This window comes from Ursus arctos, unplaced genomic scaffold (genome assembly GCF_023065955.2).
Source record: "Ursus arctos isolate Adak ecotype North America unplaced genomic scaffold, UrsArc2.0 scaffold_26, whole genome shotgun sequence".
Lineage (NCBI taxonomy): Eukaryota > Metazoa > Chordata > Mammalia > Carnivora > Ursidae > Ursus > Ursus arctos.
The window spans coordinates 12,556,648-12,575,773 of record NW_026622941.1 but is presented as its reverse complement, the minus strand read 5'-3'; the positions used below and the strand labels follow the sequence as shown (position 1 = coordinate 12,575,773).

The 19,126-nt window shown below is 43.0% G+C and overlaps 1 protein-coding gene across 1 annotated transcript in view; it reads right to left on the bottom strand.

Moving 5' to 3' along the window:
* FAM234B (family with sequence similarity 234 member B) overlaps nucleotides 1–9,679 on the bottom strand; it is a 34,291-nt gene extending 24,612 nt beyond the window's left edge. Inside the window, exon 1 of the mRNA XM_026502386.4 lies at nucleotides 9,593–9,679. Coding sequence (XP_026358171.3) covers nucleotides 9,593–9,629 — 37 coding nt within the window. The 5' untranslated portion in view covers nucleotides 9,630–9,679. The remainder of the gene's footprint in view (nucleotides 1–9,592) is intronic.
* Nucleotides 9,680–19,126: the final 9,447 nt, after the last annotated feature.

Genomic DNA, 19,126 nt, shown 5'->3' with positions numbered 1-19,126 from the left:
AACATTATATATTCTACAAAAAAAAACCCACAACAAAACAAAACCCAGAGAAGATACTGAGCAAAATGGCATTCTATTAACTAGAAACTTCTATGTGTTTTCACTTTCAAAGCTATTCATTTTATCGAACAAATACTGGATTTCATTCTTAAAGGCACAAATTAAAGAAAATAAATAGACCAGTTATTAGGAATTTAATTTAAAATAGTACTTCCAGGATATGCCACAAAGTCATTTCAGGTTCAAGCTAATCTCCTGCAATTTACAGATCTACTCTACAAACCAAATTATTGTATTAATTAGGATACACCATTCCCTAACTGTCCCATATAACTTCAGTTATAATAATTTGCAAACACAACCATAGGCTGCTGTACTAATATTAATTCTAAAACTTTTTAAAGTTTTTTTTAACTAAAAGTATATACCTGATGGTATTAAAAATGTGGTATATACATCCAGTAGAATATTATCCAGCCCTTAAAAGTAAAGAAATTCTAGGGGCGCCTGGGTGGCACAGTCATTAAGCGTCTGCCTTCGGCTCAGGGCGTGATCCCGGCGTTCTGGGATCGAGCCCCACATCAGGCTCCTCTGCTAGGAGCTTGCTTCTTCCTCTCCCACTCCCCCTGCTTGTGTTCCCTCTCTTGATGTCTGTCAAATAAATAAATAAATAAGATCTTTAAAAAAAAAAAAAAGTAAAGAAATTCTAACACATGCCTACAAGAGATTACACTAAGTAAAATAAGCCAATCACAAAAGGGCAAATACTGCACGATTCTTATATGAGGTATCTATCCAGAGTAGTCAAATTTGCAGAAACAAAGTAGAATGTGGTTTCCGGGGCCTAGGAGCAGATGTTAATGGGGAGTTGCTATTATTTAATGGGTACAGGTTTCCCTCGCTATCTGAAAGTAGATTGTTCCTATCAAACTCCTTGTAAGCTAAAATAGCTTAAATAGCTAAATAGCTAAAATAGCATAAAGTGAAGAAGCAATTACCATTAATTTACATGGAAAATTTTTTGAGCTTTCGCAGACCCAAGTAATAACCTCTCCTAGGCTTTTCTGGTATCTCAGGATACATCTTGCTAAAAGATGCACAAAATAAATGGAGATCAAGCGCAGATGCTCACAGACACAGTTCAAGGCTCTGGCGGCTGGAGGCTGAGATGCTGAGTGTGGCTTCGGGGTGGGGCTCCTCTCATGCCGGGTGGGGGGGGGGGGCGGTGAGCGCTGCCTTTATAATGATTTGCTGCAAACAAATGCTGAATGCTGTTTTCACTTTGTGCTTTTTCTCATAAAAGCGAAAATCCTCTTCGGATTTCTCTAGGTTAGCGAAAACAGGTGCGAATTAATGGAGGTCTTTCGTAAAAGCAAAGTGGCGTCAGGCAAAGTATCAAAAAGCGGGGGATACCTTTTAGAGTTTCAGCTTTGCAAGAGGAAAAAGTTCTGGACACTGGTTGCACAACAATGTGAATGTACTTAACAATACTAAACTGCACATTTAAAAATAATTAAGATGGTAAATTTTATGCACATTTTACCACAATTCTAAAATTTTTAAATTAAGGAAAAAAAAAGAGTATCTGACAAAGAGGAAAATAGATGGCAGCCCAAATCTCAGGGTAGGAGGAGACTTTGAAAATCACATAGTCAAACACCCACCCAGCAGTCATGCTAAGACATGAGGGAATTCACGGCTCTCCAATCGAGAAAGCAGTTCCATACACTGGGCATTTGCCAATTATCTGTCCTGGTTCTAATTTCTGGGACCCCTCTTCCACATGCAAATCCTTCAAAACTTGAAAATACCAATCATAAGAAACATGCTATGCTATGGTATTTAAGAGTTTAAGTCTTTACAAGCAGAGTCAAATCTTGGCTCTATCTCTTATTAGCTCTATCTCTTATCTCTTACTAGCCATGTGACCTCAATTAAATTTCTTAGCTTTACTAAGCCTTATTCTTCCCATTTCTGAAATGGGGTAATTATTTTTCCTACCTCATATGATTGTTTTTGAGGATTAAATAAGATAACACATGCATGGTCCTTAGTGTCTGTCTTATAGTGGCACTCGATAAATTTCCGCCTATAGGAGCACCTGGGTGGCTCCCAGTCAGTTGAGCAACGGACTCTTGATTTTGGCTCAGGTCATGATCTCCGGGTTCTAAAATCCAGGCCCACGTCCGGCTCCCTGCTGGGCATGGAGCCTGCTTGGGATATTCTCTCTCCCTCTCCTTCTGCTCCTCCCAACCCTCTGCTCATACTCTCTCTAATTTAATTAATCAACTAATTTCGGCTTCTATTATTATTGTTGGCACTACTTCTCCCAACTGCCCACCCAATCTTCTCTTCTCCAGGTTAAATGTTTCCACCTCTTTCAGCTCATTACTTGAGGAAGCACTGTTTCACATATCCGCAACAGCCTGTTCACTCTTCTCTGGACACAATGTGATATGTCAGTGCTCTTAAAGTATGGTTCTTGGAACTGCATACAATCCCCAGGGTGCAGTCTGACCAGGGCAGGGGAGGGCAGAACTGTGTCCTCCCTAGTCCAGAGGGCACACTACAATTCAATTACTGTAACCCAAGATCTTGCCAGGTTTGAAATCACAACTGATTTCAACTCAAACTCCCAAGTATTTTCTACATACACTCAAGCCATCTTATGTAATAGTACAATTGGATTTTTTAGCATCAAGTGAAAAATTTACCACTGATACTTAAATTCAATCTTGCTAGTCAGCTGTCACCTTGCAACAAACATACCAGTCTAAAACAAAGTATAATCATTACTAAAATACTAGCCAACAAAACAGCCTAAAGGAAATGCACTTTTATGCTATCACACACCATCACAGGCAGAGAATTTGGCTGCATATACTACAGAAAGTAGTAAGATCTTTACTAAATCTAATTTTTAGTAAAAGCTTTACTAAAAATAATTTCCAAGGGCACCTGGGTGGCTCAGTTGGTTAATCATCTGACTCTTGATTTGAGCTCAGGTCATGATCTCATGGTCGTGTGACTGAGCCTCATTTCCAGCTCGGTGCTCAGCAGGCAGTCTGCTTAAAATTCTCTCCCTCTACCTCTGTCCCTTACCCCTCACTCTCTCTCTAAAATAAATAAATCTTAAAAAAAAAAAAAATTAAAAACAGGGGTGCCTGAGCGGTTCAGTCGGTGAAGCGTCTGCCTTTGGCTCAGGTCATGACCCCAGGGTCCTGGTATGGACGTAGCCCTTCACTGGCTTCCTGCTCAGCGGAAGTCTGCTTCTTCCTCTCCCTCTGTCCCTCCACCTGCTCATGCTCTCACTCGCTCTCAAATAAATAAATAAATAAAATCTTTAAAAAAATTAAAGATTATATGCTTCCAGTTGATGATGGCAAAGGAAGGCATTTCTGTCAGTATCCTTCCTAAAAACTGGGGAGGGGAAGTAATAAAAATAAGGGGGAAAAAAAAAAAAAGAAAGAGCCACATTCCCAAACTACAACTTATGAAAAATTATTGCCAAATGCAGCAAAACTTGTATCCAACTGAGGAAGCGCAGTAAGAATGGGCACTTGGTCTCAGGTCTCCACAATGAGCACAGTTCAGAGTTAATAATGACAATGACGACGGTGATGACGGTAACGGGAAAGTACTCAGTACCTACTATTCTGGGCACTGGGCTAAGCACTTACATGTTAATTCATTTAATCCTCACGACAACCCCGGAAGGCGGGTATTATTATTATTATTATCCCCACTGTATCAACAAGACAATGAAAATATAGAGAGGTTGAGTTGCATAAGATCTCAGAACTAGGAAGAAAAAGAGCCAGGATTCAAACTCAGGCAGTATGATTACAGTCTACAGTCCTAACCAATAAATTATACTACCTCCCTTGTTCCATGGATATACAGCCAAACCACTTATCTCTTGCTTAGAAAGACGAAGTCTGCCATCCCAGAGGCATCAATAAGCAGCCCCCCCCCCCAACACCGCAGAGACAAAGGGGAGATAAAATGACATGAGAAAGGGTTTACAAGAAGCAGGCTATCAGCCTGACAGGTAAGAAAAGCAGCTGTGGCACAATCAGCCCTGAAGAGGGGGATTTCTCTCTCTCTCTCTTTTTTTTTTTTAACAGGCTGGGTCCAATTAGATTAAGCTTCTCACTGCCCTCGCTCACTCCCCTGGGCCCCAGCCTCTGCCTGCATGTCAGCCAAGAGCTAGCTGTAAAACAACTGATGATTAAATATGATTATAATCAGAAAGAAGCCATCTTTAGTACTCGTTCTATAAGATACTACAAAGTTCTGTAGATATTCAAGAAAGAAGCCGCAACACAGAAGAAATAATGAACAGACGCTTCACTGTGGAATCCAAGAAATTAAGAAAACAGTCTTCTCTGAAATAAGGGCTCACAGAAAAAAAAAAAGAATATTTCTAAGAAGAAATGACAACTCAATAGGGAAGATGAGAAGTAAACAAACAGGACTCAGAAAAACAATGGAAGAAAATAATAAAACAATTTTAGAAAAGATATACTTAGTAGGATGAGCAAAGAGAGCAGACATGGCTGAAAGAGTCAGAGACAGAAAGGGCAGGCTGGTCAGGGAAATTCAAATCAAAACCACACTGAGATACCACCTTACACCAGTTAGAATGGCAAAAATTGACAAGGCAAGAAACAACAATTGTTGGAGAGGATGTGGAGAAAGGGGATCCCTCCTACATTGTTGGTGGGAATGCAAGTTGGTACAGCCATTCTGGAAAACAGTGTGGAGGTCCCTTAAAAAGTTAAAAATTGAGCTACCCTATGATCCAGCCATTGCACTACTGGGTGTTTACCCCAAAGATACAGACGTAGTGAAGAGAAGGGCCATATGCACCCCAATGTTCATAGCAGCATTGTCCACAATAGCTAAATCGTGGAAGGAACCGAGATGCCCTTCAGCAGATGACTGGATTAAGAAGATGTGATCCATATATACGATAGAATATTACTCAGCTATCAGAAAGAACGATTACCCAACATTTGCAGCAACATGGACGGGACTGGAGGAGATAACGCTAAGTGAAATGAGTCACGCAGAGAAAGACAATTATCATATGGTTTCACTCATCTATGGAACATATGAAGTAGGAAGATCGGTAGGAGAAGAAAGGGATAAAGAAAGGGGGGTAATCAGAAGGGGGAATGAAGCATGAGAGACTATGGACTCTGAGAAACAAACTGAGGGCTTCAGAGGGGAGAGGGTGGGGGAATGGGATAGGCTGGTGATGGGTAGTAAGGAGGGCACGTATTGCATGGTGCACTGGGTGTTATATGCAACTAATGAATCATCGAGCTTTACATCAAAAGCCAGGGATGTACTGTACGGTGACTAACATAATATAATAAAAAAATATTAAAAAAAAAAAGAAAGGGCAGGCTGGTGAAAATCAGGCAAAATAAAATGGAAACAACAATGGCGGGCAGTTCCAAGCCCTTTCTCTGTATGCACTCTTCCAAACTCTTGTACTGTCTTATCTCCACAAATCTGCATAACAACTCTTGGAGGTAGACACACTATTATCTCCACTTTCAAGAGGAGGTTTGGAAGTTCAAGTAACTGGCCCAGAGTTAAACAGCAGTAAGCTGTGGTGCAAGGATTCAAATCCAGGCAGTGTGGCTTTGAAGGAAGTCTGTGCTGTCTGTCTCCCACTGAAAAGATCAAGGCTTTTAAAGAGACTAGAAAGGCATGGACAGAGAAGGCAAAGGTGATTCAATATATGCAGAACAGAAGAAGAGAACAGAAAAGGAAATAGAACCAAAAACAATAATTAAAAGATATACCAAAAGAGCTCCCGTCATATAGCAAGACCTAAAACTGTAAAATAAAGGGTACACAGAGTCCCAATTACAGAATAATCAATATTGAAACAAAGCGCAATAAAGGTGCTGAACTTCAAGGACAAAAAAAGAATCCTATGAGCATCCAGGAAAAAAGAATCAAGTCACTAAGGATGGGAACAAAAATCAGGCTAAATTTTCTGCAGTAACATGTATTACTAAAAGATAGTATATTTGGGGCGCCTGGGTGGCACAGCAGTTAAGCGTCTGCCTTCGGCTCAGGGCGTGATTCCGGCGTTCTGCGATCGAGCCCCACATCAGGCTCTTCCACTGTGAGCCTGCTTCTTCCTCTCCCACTCCCCCTGCTTGTGTTCCCTCTCTCGCTGGCTATCTCTATCTCTGTCGAATAAATAAATAAAATCTTTAAAAAAAAAAAAGATAGTATATTTTTCCAGACATTACAGAGACAAACCACAGCTTAATTATTAGACTGCAAGTTTTGATCAGACAACTCCTAAGTAAGTATTTTTGCTTCTTCCTTTCTATTCACAGAAAGACAAGGGACTGTGAAGTATAAAGCACACCAACCTGCCTAAAGTTATAATCATGCTAAGGAGCTGGACATCAAATCCGCGCCTCAAAGCACAGGGCACTTTAGCTCTCTTTTCTCTGCTAATGTCAGCCACCACCCACATTCTTAATCAATGCAAGGTTTTCAAAGAATAAAGGAGAGGATGCTGATATCATAATACATCAGGAGAAATGAGCTTTCCACAGCTCACTTTTCCTCTTAGGAAGACTGAGGATACCAGTCAAATAGCACTCCCACAATGGTACCGGAGAAAACAGGAAGAAGATGCAACCCTATCATCAGCAGATATGGTTAGGAAAATATGCTATAATATACACTATTCTACGATACGTACGATACTTTACATAGACTATACCATACACTCTACTACAACTAAAGGTAAATGATTCACCTCATGGATTAAATTATCCAGGAGCACATAACGATTCCAAATTACACATAATAAAACAAATCATTACAGTAACATTGTGCTCTGATATTCCCTTCAGTGTTTGACCTTCAAACTTTAAAATGGACTAAAAAAATACATATACTTAAGATAAGTTGTTCAACAGGCTGCTTTATGAATGTCACATTGTCCTTCTGTTACTAATTAACCTCGTTGTACGCATGTGAGCCAAACATCTTCCTGTCTTGAGCTTAGTGGAAGGGTAGGAGACTGTGAAAGGCTCCAAGAAACTGCTCTTTCTTCACAAGGTTCATGACTTCTGTCATTAGCTCACGATTACATCAGGCTTTCCTTCAGGTATCACGTTCATAAATGGGCATGGTACTGATGAAGGTGATAATAAGAGCTAACACTGAATTATTAACATGTGTCAAAGGTAAACAAATCTCTTCAGTACATCCATTTCTTCTACTGAGCCAAATAACCCTACGAGGTAAACACGTAACAGAGTGTATGGCATATAGTGAATGTTCCATAATAACAGTACATTACATGTGAAGAAACTAACACTTAAAGAGGTTAAGTAATTAATCTGGTAAAGACGAGACTTGAACCCAAGACTGTCTCGTGCTCTTAGTCACCATTCTCGTCTGCTTACTCACACATAGAAATAGTAAGGATATCATGGTGGTGATCGTTTTGCAATATATACAGATGATGAATCATTATACTGTACACCTAAAATTAATAGGATATATTAATTAGACTTCAATTTAAAAAAAAGAGAGAGTGCAAGAGGATGTTAACGAAAGTAGCATAACACGGTAGCCCACACAGGACAGCAGCCTCACAGTCCCAGTTACAGCACATCCCAAAAAAAGCTATAAGAAAGCAACTTCTACCTAATGTAAAAGCTAAAAATTGTATTTAGGACGGTGGGGAGAAAGGGCAAAAGGAAGACAAGCAAAGTATAAACAAAAACAAACATACACAACCCGCATCACAGAAAAGAACACATCGTCATTGTATCTTGGCCCTAAAAAGTATCAAACAAACCTGTCTGTTCAGGTCGAAGATGCTGTGCAAACACAGGCCCAAGGACCAGACTATACTCTCCCTACCCTGTCAGCTGGCCAAGTTACTGCAACCGGATACTCCAGGGAGTAATAATGACACTGCCTTAGGATGTGAGAATGCAAAAGAACTCAAGAGTTTTGAAAGCGATTTTCTTTTCTCGCATTCCCATCCTTAGAGAAGAACAATTATCTATTCCCATCCTTAGAGAAGAACAATGATCTATGCTGTGGTGGGGTGGAGTGGGGAAGAAAAGGAATCTAAAAGAGAAAAGAAATAAAGCTAAATATGCCTGACATCTCATTACCCTTTGGGGAGGATATCATCCTACACTAAGGATATACAAAGGTACTCTCTTTAAAGTTAATCCTGCAGGTAAAGGGACACATCCCCCACTTCATTTCAGTGTTACATACACATTCCAAGATAGATATTATCAATGTTCCTTCCAATGTTCTCATAAGCCCATGAGGGAGGGGAAAAAAAAAAAAAAAGAAAACTCTGAGGTCATGAAGTCTGGGGACAGAAACGCAAATTCATACCCAATGCAGTGTCATCCATGGCACAATGTAGCAGACTGGAAATTCCTTGAGAATAAGGCCCCTGTGATCCCCTTGCAGCCCTATGCTGGATATCCACTAGACACTCAACTAGCCCTTTCTAATGATGCCAGTGAAAGCAACTGCTTTTCCTACTAACAGCTGCTTTTCCCACTATCACCTTAAGTCATCAGCAAATAAATGTTTATAGCTTAAGACTTAAAATTTATTTAGGTAGAACCATAAAAGTTTTTAAAGATTTTAAAAGTTTAAAATTTCTTTGGGCAGAATAAATATACTTTTATTAAAATAGCAAGTTTGTAGCAGCACCGTCTCATTCTAGAGGTTTAAGAGCAAATTAAAAAAAAAAAAAAAAAAAAAAGCTTGGAGCTGCTGCCCAAAGTACTGAATTAGCTCTGAAGTTACCACCACCAGAGCCTCCCTAAAGAATATTCCACAATTTATGTGCAATTTGCAGGTGCCAAATCATTTCCCTCCTAAATGCTTAGCCTCGACAGCCAGAAGGTGACCAAGTGGAATCAAAAGCCCAGGATCTAGAATCAAAAGACCCCGACGTTCTAGTTCAGGTTTTTCCAATACTGTTTGTGCGACCTTGGACAAGGCAATTAGGCAAATAACTCTCATTTTCCTCTTCTGTAAACTAGAAGGGGTAAACACCTGTCCCACCTACCTCACGGCTGCGTCAGTGTTGTTAAGCGGAGAGGGTGGCCCGCTTCCTGTCACCCCGTCCCCCCTCGCCCCCGGAGCCAGCCCAAGACAGAAGGAGCCCGGGACCCTGCGGTACGTGGTCCGCGGCTCCTCCGGAAAGGATGCTCCCCTCACCAGCCCTCCCCTTGGGATGGCGGCGACGCGCGCTCTGACAGTCACCCCCGCAGCAGCGCCGGCCCGCTCCCGGCCACCAGCCCCGCATGCCTCCAGCGGTCCCTCACTGGATTCTCCCAGGCTCGCCCCACGCCCGCGACCCCCGACCAGCCGTGCGCCCCTCTCGCCCCCTGGTGGCGACGGACCCCAGCCCGCGGGGGCTGCACTGGCTCGCCTCCGTGCTCCTGCAGCTACGCTGGGGCCGGGATTAGGCCCCGATCCGCTTCGCCCCCAGAGCCTCGCCTCCTAGTCTCCCCAGGCCCCGCGGGGGCGGGGTGGTCGCGAGGCTGCGACTCCTTACCCGGGAGCTTGAGCGCCCTGGACAGCACAGTCGCCATGGCGGAGGCCCCGGTGCGCGTGCGCGCGCCCGCGTCCTGCCGGGAAGAGTAGTTCGCAGCGGGCCGTGCGCGGGGCTGGGACCTGGGAAGGTAGGAACCCCGCGGCAGGGAGAGTCCGGGGAGAGGCCGGGGCTGCGGCGTCCGCGCCCACGTGCACGCTGCTGCGGCCTCTGCTCCCGGCCACTCGGAGCCGGACCTCTCACCTGGCAAGTCGCTTCACCACTCTGAATCTCACTTTCCTGCTCAGCGAAAGGGGGAAACAGTAACTACCCCGGAGGCTTGCAGTGATAACGAAATGAGATAGCAGGTGTTAAAGGAGGCGCCGGCTGTGAAATGAGCGTGGGCTTTGGGCAGACGGGATTTGAATCCGGCCTTGCTAGCTGGGCCATCTTGGGCAAGTCACTTGGTATGACTAAGCTCCAGCCTCATTTTTAAAATGGAGACACTATCTCATTCACGGGTTTACTGTGAGAATTAAATTCAGTAATCTGTTTCCGACGCACGGCACACAGCAGGCACCTAGGAAGTGTGTTTCTTTATGTTTCTTAGTAAAGGGCGAGGTTTCCTGGAGCTCTCACCCTCGTCTTGTGTTTCCAGTTCTTTCCAGGTATCTACTGGACACTCTACCCTGCAGCTTCTAGCTTGAAGGGTCTAGGAACAGGAGCTGACCTGCTTCTTCCCCACAGGCACCAAGAGGTCAGCATTTTAGTGCAGGAATAAATGCTAAAGATGTTATGGGACGGGTCTTAGAGGCCATCTAGTCCTCCTTCCTTGTTTCACTGAAGAGAAAACTGAGATCCAGAAGATGATGTGACTTCTTAGTGTCAAACAAAAGCTGTAAGATACCTGTCTCTTGGACTCCGCCTCATTCCCAGGAGAAACCGTCAGCAAGACTACCCTGAGGGTATAATCCAAGAGACTCTTAGCAGCCATCCCATCAGCCTCTTCCCCACGAAAACATGTCACAGACTCTGACAGGGCACAGAGTCTGGAGACAGGCCACTGAGCTCAAATCCTGACTCCACCATTTCCTAGCTGCCAGATCTAAGGCTACTTGCTTAATCTCTCTCTGCCTCAATTTTCTCATCTGCAGAATGGGGTTGAAATAGTTCCTATTCCACAGAGTTGTCCTGGGAATTAAATGGATATATGCAAAGCAGTTAGAAGGTGCCTATCACCTAGTACGCGTTTTATAAGTGTTAGCTGTTCTTTTTATTAATGATTTATTCATTTTGACAATTTAATAACAAATAATAAATTTCACAATAATGGATTCGTAATTTATTCCTTCAACGTTCTATAATACCCGAATTTTTTACTGTTTGCCCCCCTCTTTGGAGGTATGATTAAAAACCATATTTTACATCTATGTAGGTCATCTAAGGAGCTGCACTGCAAGTCACAGTAAGCCAGTAGTGGCTTGCCTGACATCAGATTAGCTAATTAGAACACATTCTTGAGATATGGAGACTGAGGAAAATAACTTTAAAGTGAGCAGGATGGAGGATATAGGTCAGTTTGAGCTGAAAAAGAACAGGAACTTATGTTTCTAGGAGAGAGCAGGGGGGCTGGAACAGCCAGGTTTTACAGAAGAGGAAGCAAAGAGGAAATCTGTTCACTCTTCATAGTGAAAAGGTATATTCTTCTTATGTGATGGAAGTAAAATAAAATTGTACATTTAAAGTTTGATTAAAATTTTCCTTCACATGGTGTAGTCACCAAAAGCACCGATATGCATACACAATTATGTGTGAGCACATAACCATGTGTGAGTGTACACGTCTCCCATAGGTGCGTCATCTCCAGCCCCTCAGCTTTCCATGCCTAATCTTTGTGGTATTTCCACTCTCCCTCTAATCACCCCAGCTTTGCCCTAATGATTTTCAGGGGGAAGCAGATGCTGAGGACTCCCTCCCTCCCAGCTCCCTGAGCGGTCCTCCTCTTTGTTCTCCTTGACCCTTCTGGAAATCTCCTCCATCCTCCACATCTTTTTTCATCTTAACACAGGACCTCAGGCTTAGAACAGTGTTTCCCAACTTGAATGTGCTTTTTTTTCCAATTAAAGGAAAACAACTCAAAGCAGCCACCAAATAAATCAAGATCCTTGCCTTTTACGTAGAAAAAACCTGCAAGTTCCTCAATTGTTACCCGGTGGCATGTGAGTGCCTTCACTGCCCCAACACCCACTGAGGTCTCTGTGGAAAATGCAAACACTCTGGGCTTCCTGACTTCCCAACTTGGCTTACCACCCCGAGAAGTAAAAGAAGAACAAAAAGTTGCCTGACTGTCGTGCCCGCTAAGAGGAGCAGAAATTCTATTTCTGAACATCAGACCTGAAGCCAGAAGAGCCCCTTCTCTTCTTCCTACATTGGTCAGCGTTGGCAGTATTCCTCCCCAACCTTCCAAGGCTCAAATACTTTGTAGAGGGAACCCATATTGGCTGGCTCTTACTACCTTTGTGATATCCCAAGTCTTGCTCAAAATCTCTGAGCGTCCTACATGGGTTCAAAATGAGATCTGGTCATCTAATCCTTAACATTCTGTGAACGCTGTCACCTGCTGGTTCTGACCCTCCGACTAGCTTTCCCTGCTTCCTCTTGGAAACAGTACCACTGTGTCCACCAGCAGCTCCCACCCCTTCCTCCTGGTACCACTGAGACTTCCAGGCCTCCTGGCCATTTCTGCTTCCTTTTAAAACTGCTCCTTCTTCCTCTGTCTTCCCCCCGTCAACACCACTTGGTATTTTAGTGCTGTTAAAATGGCAAAGCTGTTCAGGGCAGGAAGACTGCCTCTCTTCTGTTTTTATGTTACTCTTATATAGAAAAAATACAAATGCTATGCTGCCTCTTCTTCAAGGTCAGATGCAGTGTTTTCATTAAACAGAGCTTTCCATTTTTGCTTAGTAAGTCAATCAGGGCGGGGTTATTGCTCTTCACGAACCACCTCACAATTTCGGTAGTTTTAGAGCATAAGTGTTCATTTGGCCTCATGTCACAGTCAAAGTGAAAATGGGGATAGGCAGCAATGGGGTTCTATTCCTCCCAGTTATTCAGGGTTTCCATCTAGGGCTTCTTTCTTCATCCTTAGGCCTTGGATTCCTCCACTGGATTATTTGCATCCCAATCAGGCAGGAAGTTTTCTGTGCCAGGCCTGGAGGTGGCATATGTGACTTCTGCCCACATTTATTTGGCCAAAACTCAGACACAGAACATGTATGCCAGGAAGGTATGAGCCCGGGAAGAAAAGGAAACAGTTTAGTGAGTATTCATCCGTGCTATAGTAGACCCCTACATCTTTATGTTCTGAGTTCTTCGTAGTAGGGAGGGGGTTTGGCCCTGCCCTACTTAGAATTACCCCTCTCCTCTAGAGACTAAAGTTTGTTCCAGAGATAGGCTTGTTGTCCTGCGTTAAGACTTTCCACTGTGTGTAAGGTAAGTCTCTTCCAGGAGGCTCCTCAGTCTCTCTAGGGACCATTCCTACATCTGTCAGCAGAGCATGGACAAGCCCAAACCCACTGGCAGACCCATCTCAGGCTCGGAGTACTACCCTCTGCTATGCTCGTGCCAAAGACATAGAATCAGAAAGCAATAAAAAGATTTAAAAAGCAGAAAGAAAAGCAAATAGCAATGAGAACAGGGAGATTTGAGAAGAGCAAAAGAGGTGCTCAGCAAAGATGATTATGGGGCTAAATGCCAATGTCAAGAGTCCTATGAAATCAGCCTTGCATTCGGATCAGGAAATTCTCTCTCTTTTTTTTTTAAAGATTTTATTTATTTATTTGACAGAGAGAGACAGCCAGTGAGAGAGGGAACACAAGCAGGGGGAGTGGGAGAGGAAGAAGCAGGCTCCTAGTGGAGAAGCCTGATGTGGGGCTCCATCCCAGAACGCTGGGATCACGCCCTGAGCCGAAGGCAGACGCTTAACGACTGCGCCACCCAGGCGCCCCTGGATCAGGAAATTCTAAAAGGCTTGCATACAAGGTATATTCACTTCCCATCACAAACAACTGGATTCTATGACCAGGAGTTGCGTGGTTTGTGGTGAAGACAAACAGGTTTGTGTTCTCAGAGCATTCTTTAATCAAACACAAGGCCCATCCAGCTTGGATTCATACAGACTTCCAGTCCACAGAACTTTCTAGAGTCTAGACTGTAAAATGCCTTTTGGGCCCTGAGATTTTAAACAAAGGCTTCTTGTTAAGTCTCTGGCTGGAACATATGTTTAAGAATGACACCATAATTAAGGACAGACCTGCCCAGGACAACTTGGCTCCCGTTCCTCTGGGCCTTCATCCTAGCTTGTTCCTACGTCTACCAAAGCACTTGTAGTAGTAATGGATGTGCCGATAGCTACCATTTACTGAGCACCGATCTCCTACAGCAGAGGACATTGTTTTGGACCCTTGCCAACCTTAACCCCAAAACTCGGCCCTTTGCCAGCTTTCAAAAAAAAAAAAAAATCCAGTGAGCCAACTATATTGTGACTTGTGGTTTTCCTGAGGATTTAAGGTGTCAGGGGGTCGAGTCACAGGGGACACATAGCATTTCACCAAAAATATCTGTTCGACACGGCTCTTTCCCCGGGCCCTTGCTCCTAGCTCCATCACTATGTCTTCCTCCACTGGGACCCTCTTGGGTCTGTCCCACTTTTAGGCTCTTTTTTCTCCTCCCTTTTCTGCCTCCTGCTGCCATTAACCTCGACAGGAGGCTGGAATCTCACCTCCATCCTACAGTGGACATGATCTTTGCATGGAAACCATCTACCTCACACAGTGGGCACTCTGACACGATGTGCGCCATGTTGTCCCTTAGGTCTTACCACCCCAATCTTACAATGAGGGATGTATAAGCTGGATGGATAAAGCCACTGGCCCAAAGTCTCACAGTTCCCACACGCTGGAAGGAGGATTCGAATGCAGGTTTGTCTGGTTTTTAATCAGAAGCAGGGACATCACATACATGGCATGTGGACTACAATTTGTCCTTTCTTTATCCCTGGCACCTGTCCATCACCAACATATTCTTTCCCAGTGAGCCTGCACACAGCCTCCGAATCCTTAACTCAGCTCTCTGGGGAGCCAGGACCTATCAATTCGACTCAGCCTCAAAATTGAAAACAATTTGTAACCCCTGCCTCACTTATAGCATAATAACCACACTAAAAACCCATTTAAAGATGGTCCCTGATTCATGATAGGTGTTCAGTGTTAAATGTAGCTGATGTGTGAACAAGAATTGCTCTGAGTGGTCGGGACTCCTAGCTGATTAGTCGGATGTGTTCTGATTGGTCAGAACCTATGCGGTACTGATTCATTAACATTTAGACTATACCCCTGGTTGAGTCTTTTAGTTCTGTACTTTTGGCTCACTGGTTAAGTCCTAAGTGATGCTCTAAAAGTCAATACGTTAGGGTACCACGGGCTGTGTAACTGCCTTCTTTTTCCTACCCTTCTTAGACTATTTATCATAGACAGCTGTGTGTTGTAATGATTTGAATATGTTTCTACCGTATTAAAGCTCCCGTGCTAAATGTTGAGTTCTTAAAGAATAGAAGTGAGATTCGTGTATCTTTTTAGCCCTCTACAATGCAGAGCACGCTGCCCTCAGACGTTTATTGGATAAACGTGAATTCACAAATGACTCATGAGAGTAGAATGAAATCAACTCAGAGAAAACTTCTTAAAAAATGAGAGAAGAACCCCAATATTTATAGCTGCAATGTCCACAATAGCAAAAATATGGAAAGAGCCCTGATGTCCATCGACAGATGGATGGACAGAGGATGTGGTGTATATATACAATGAAATATTACTCAGCCATCAAAAGAGTGAAATCTTGCCGTTTGGAACGAAGTGGATGGAACTGGAGGGTGTTATGGTAATCGAAATAAGTCAGTCAGAGAAAGACAAATACCATATGATTTCACTCATGTAGAATTTAAGAAACAAAACAGATGAACATAGAGGAAGGGAGGGAAAAATAAAGTAAGACAAAATCAGAGAGAGAGAGACAAACCCAAAGAGACTCTTAATCACAGGAAACAAACTGAGGGTTGCTGGAGGGGAGGGGCGTGGGGGGATGGGGTAACTGGGTGATGGGCATTAAGGAGGGGATATGATGTAATGAGCACTGGGTGTTATATGCAACTGATGAATCAATGATCTCTACATCTGAAACTAATAATACACTATATGTTAATTAATTGATTGTAAATTTTTAAAAATGAGAGAAGACTTTTTATAATTAAGACAACTTTCCCCCCCCTAAGTTCACATTCCCGGATTCATGTAATCCAAATGTTCTTAAGTCCTTTTACCACTGGTCTTCCTACCAGTGCCATGGTGCAAGCAGCCAGCCGGCCTGACGTCAGGAAACCGGGTCGCTTTGCAGGTTTGTCCCTTAGTGGTGCTTACACACACCCCATAGGCCTCATGCTGCCACTTCTCCCTTACCCGTCTGGTTAGGTGGATTGCGCTTATCTGATCATTACTTTTGGCGTTCTCATCTCTGCATCCCCATCAGGCATCATCATACAGAATAAGAAACGTTGACACTTAACATCAAGTTCCTAGCTCCTGGCGTCCACAGACTATATCCTTCTCAAGGGGCCATTCCTGATCAGTTCTTTCAGCAGAGCTGAATCTAAAATAGTGAACCAAACCAGCAAGATCCTTGCCTTCAAGATCCTTGCAATCTATTGGGGAAGATGGACATCAAGCAACTAATAAAAAATGTATCATTATAAATCGTGATGAACACTATGAAGGAAAAGAACCCAGGACCATGAGAGAGAATTACAGGGAGAACATGGAAGAGGTGGGGCTGGGGGGGGTGGCGGAAATGGCTCTCTGGGAAACTGAGACCCGAAGCACAGGTAAAAGTTGGCTGTGTAAAGGCATGTGAAGGCCCGAGTCAGAAGGAGCTTGGTTCTCGGAGGAAACCAGTGCACCTAGAGGACAGTTGCAAAGAGCTGGTGGTGAGAGTGACAGGTGACAGGAGCCAGATGGCACAGACGACGTGAAGGCTGTGAACTTGAAGGACCTTGATCAAAAAGTGATATGATTGCGTTGGCTGCTATGTGGAGAGTAAGTTGCAGAAAGACCAAGAATGCACACAGAGGGAGCAGTTATAAGAAAGAGGTCATGGTGGATTGAGTTACTGATGCTAAGCCTTTCCAACACGGGTGTGAGCACCTACTCCGACTTTTCACCTGCCTTCCTGAGCTGGCAAGAAAGAAAATACGGGTGTTGTTTCTTTTCCTCGTATTATGCAAACTATTAAACCTTACAGGACTCACATGTTTTCTCCTGGGAGCCTGACTGTAGATGGGACAGTTGGCCTACACCCAGCCGGACACGTGCCTGCCATCCACAGCCAGCTCTCGGTGCCATGGTCACGTGGTGACACAGACACAGGCTCCCTGGTGCTCTCCCGCCTTGAGTGAAGCCACTGGGCCATGTCGCCTTAGACAACAGCCCAGCACGCAGTGTATGGAACAAACTCTTTCCCTCTGTATTGATCTGAAATGAGGGGAAGGTAAATAGCCACCATATGAGAAGGTCTCCCTAACACACAATTAAATACTATCCGTTATTTTGATTCCTATACAATTAACACTTTCAGTTTCCTCTATTTGAAGCACAATGTTATATTGTAATTTAGTGAATTATGTTAAGCCTAAAAATTATTTTAGGCTTAAATGTGAGCTGTGAAACCTTTGACCTAAAAATTATGTCTTATGTATTTTTCATTATAATCTTATGATCTAAAACTAATTTCTTACATAGTTTTCATGATAATCTTGCATCTAAGATAATCTAATAAAAACCTGATTACGGTTTACTTCTGACTAGTTTTCTGGGTTTGGTAGCAAGCTTGTCTGGTCAACCTGGAGTTTAATATGGCACGGTGCTCGATGTGATGTTTAGTTTGTCTCTGACATGTTCTTTGAAGTTTTGAGAGGAGTAATCACAGTGACAGAGCTGAAGGGACGTATGTCACCACAAACCATGCAAAGATTGTGAGACAAATACATCATCTACTCTACCTTTGCCACTACAAATATTTTCATTCATTTTTATTTTATTTTATTTTATTTTATTTTATTTTATTTTATTTTATTTTATTTTATTCTATTCTATTCTATTCTATTCTATTCTAGTCAAGAGCTTGTCCTTAAAGAACTAAAGGCTCTGAGAAAATTTCCCAGAAACTCTATATAAAGCTGCTTTTTTATTTTTCCAGGTCATAAAATCACATTCATTGATTTTTCATCTTTCTTATCATGAACATTATTCTTTTATATCTTAATCTTCCATAGCTGGGAATATTATTCCTTCATCTGAGTAATTACTTTTTATTTCCTTACCACAGTCTTGAAGACACAGGTGGGTTGCTTAGAGATGAGATTGAGCATAAAGTTATTTCCTCTTTCCTAACACAGACTGTCTCATTTTATTCCTTCTTCTGGGTGAATCTCGGGAATTTGAGTTTTGTTCTTCACTTGGAAAGTTTTGCATGAAGCTAATCTTTCCACCACTTCCGCAGTCTTAAAAACTAGTGTCGGTGTTATTTGAGGAGATGTTTTATAATAGGTTGCTGTATTTCCCGCCGTCATCTTTTGGGGCAGCCTGTATTCCCCAATGCTCAGATTTCCATATGGAAGGATTCCTGCTAGAGTATCATGGAAGAAGTGAGTTTTCTGACTGGTGAGTTCAAAAGAAGGAAGGAGGACATGAGCATAGCTGCTTCCCCTTTGGGATTCATTCATTCATTCATTTTTAAAATTAGTCGCTCAACAAACATTTGAGTGACAGTTTCTTCCAGCCCCCATTCTAGATGCTGGGGATGTGAGATCAAACAAAACAGACAAGACTCCTTGCCCTCCAGTGTATGTGTTTTTAGGAGCAGTGGAGCCAGGCAGGGAAGAAGGTAGATAAATAAATAAAATAGATTCTGTAGCAGATGGTGATATATGTTATGGAGGAAAACAGAATAGGAGGGAAATGAAGTATGGAAGCTGCGGACAGTGAGGGGGGCAGGGTGCCCGATTTTAAATGGGATGGTTAAAGAGGATAATATTTGAACAAAGATTTAGGAAGGCAGGATGAATAGCAAGTGAAACATCTGAGGCAGAAGCCTGGCCTGTTTGAGGACTAGCAAAAATGTGGCTGGAAAGGGTGGTTCTAGGGAACGATTTGTAAGAGATGAGATTAGATATGGCCAGAACAGAAACAGCTATGCAGAGTTTGCAGTAGGCCCATGTCAAGACTTTTCGGCATTTAGTCTGTATTAAATAGGAAGCCTTTGAACATTTAGGGGCACAGAAGTATTGATTTGACTTAGATTTCAAAAGAATGTGTTTGGATCACTTTGCTATTCTGAAAACAGGCTGTGGGGATGGTAGGGGTGTGAATGCTTTTGGCTGCTGCAATAATCCCGATGAGAATTGATGGTGGAAGGGGTGCCTGGGTGGCTTAGTCTGTTAAGCTTCGGACT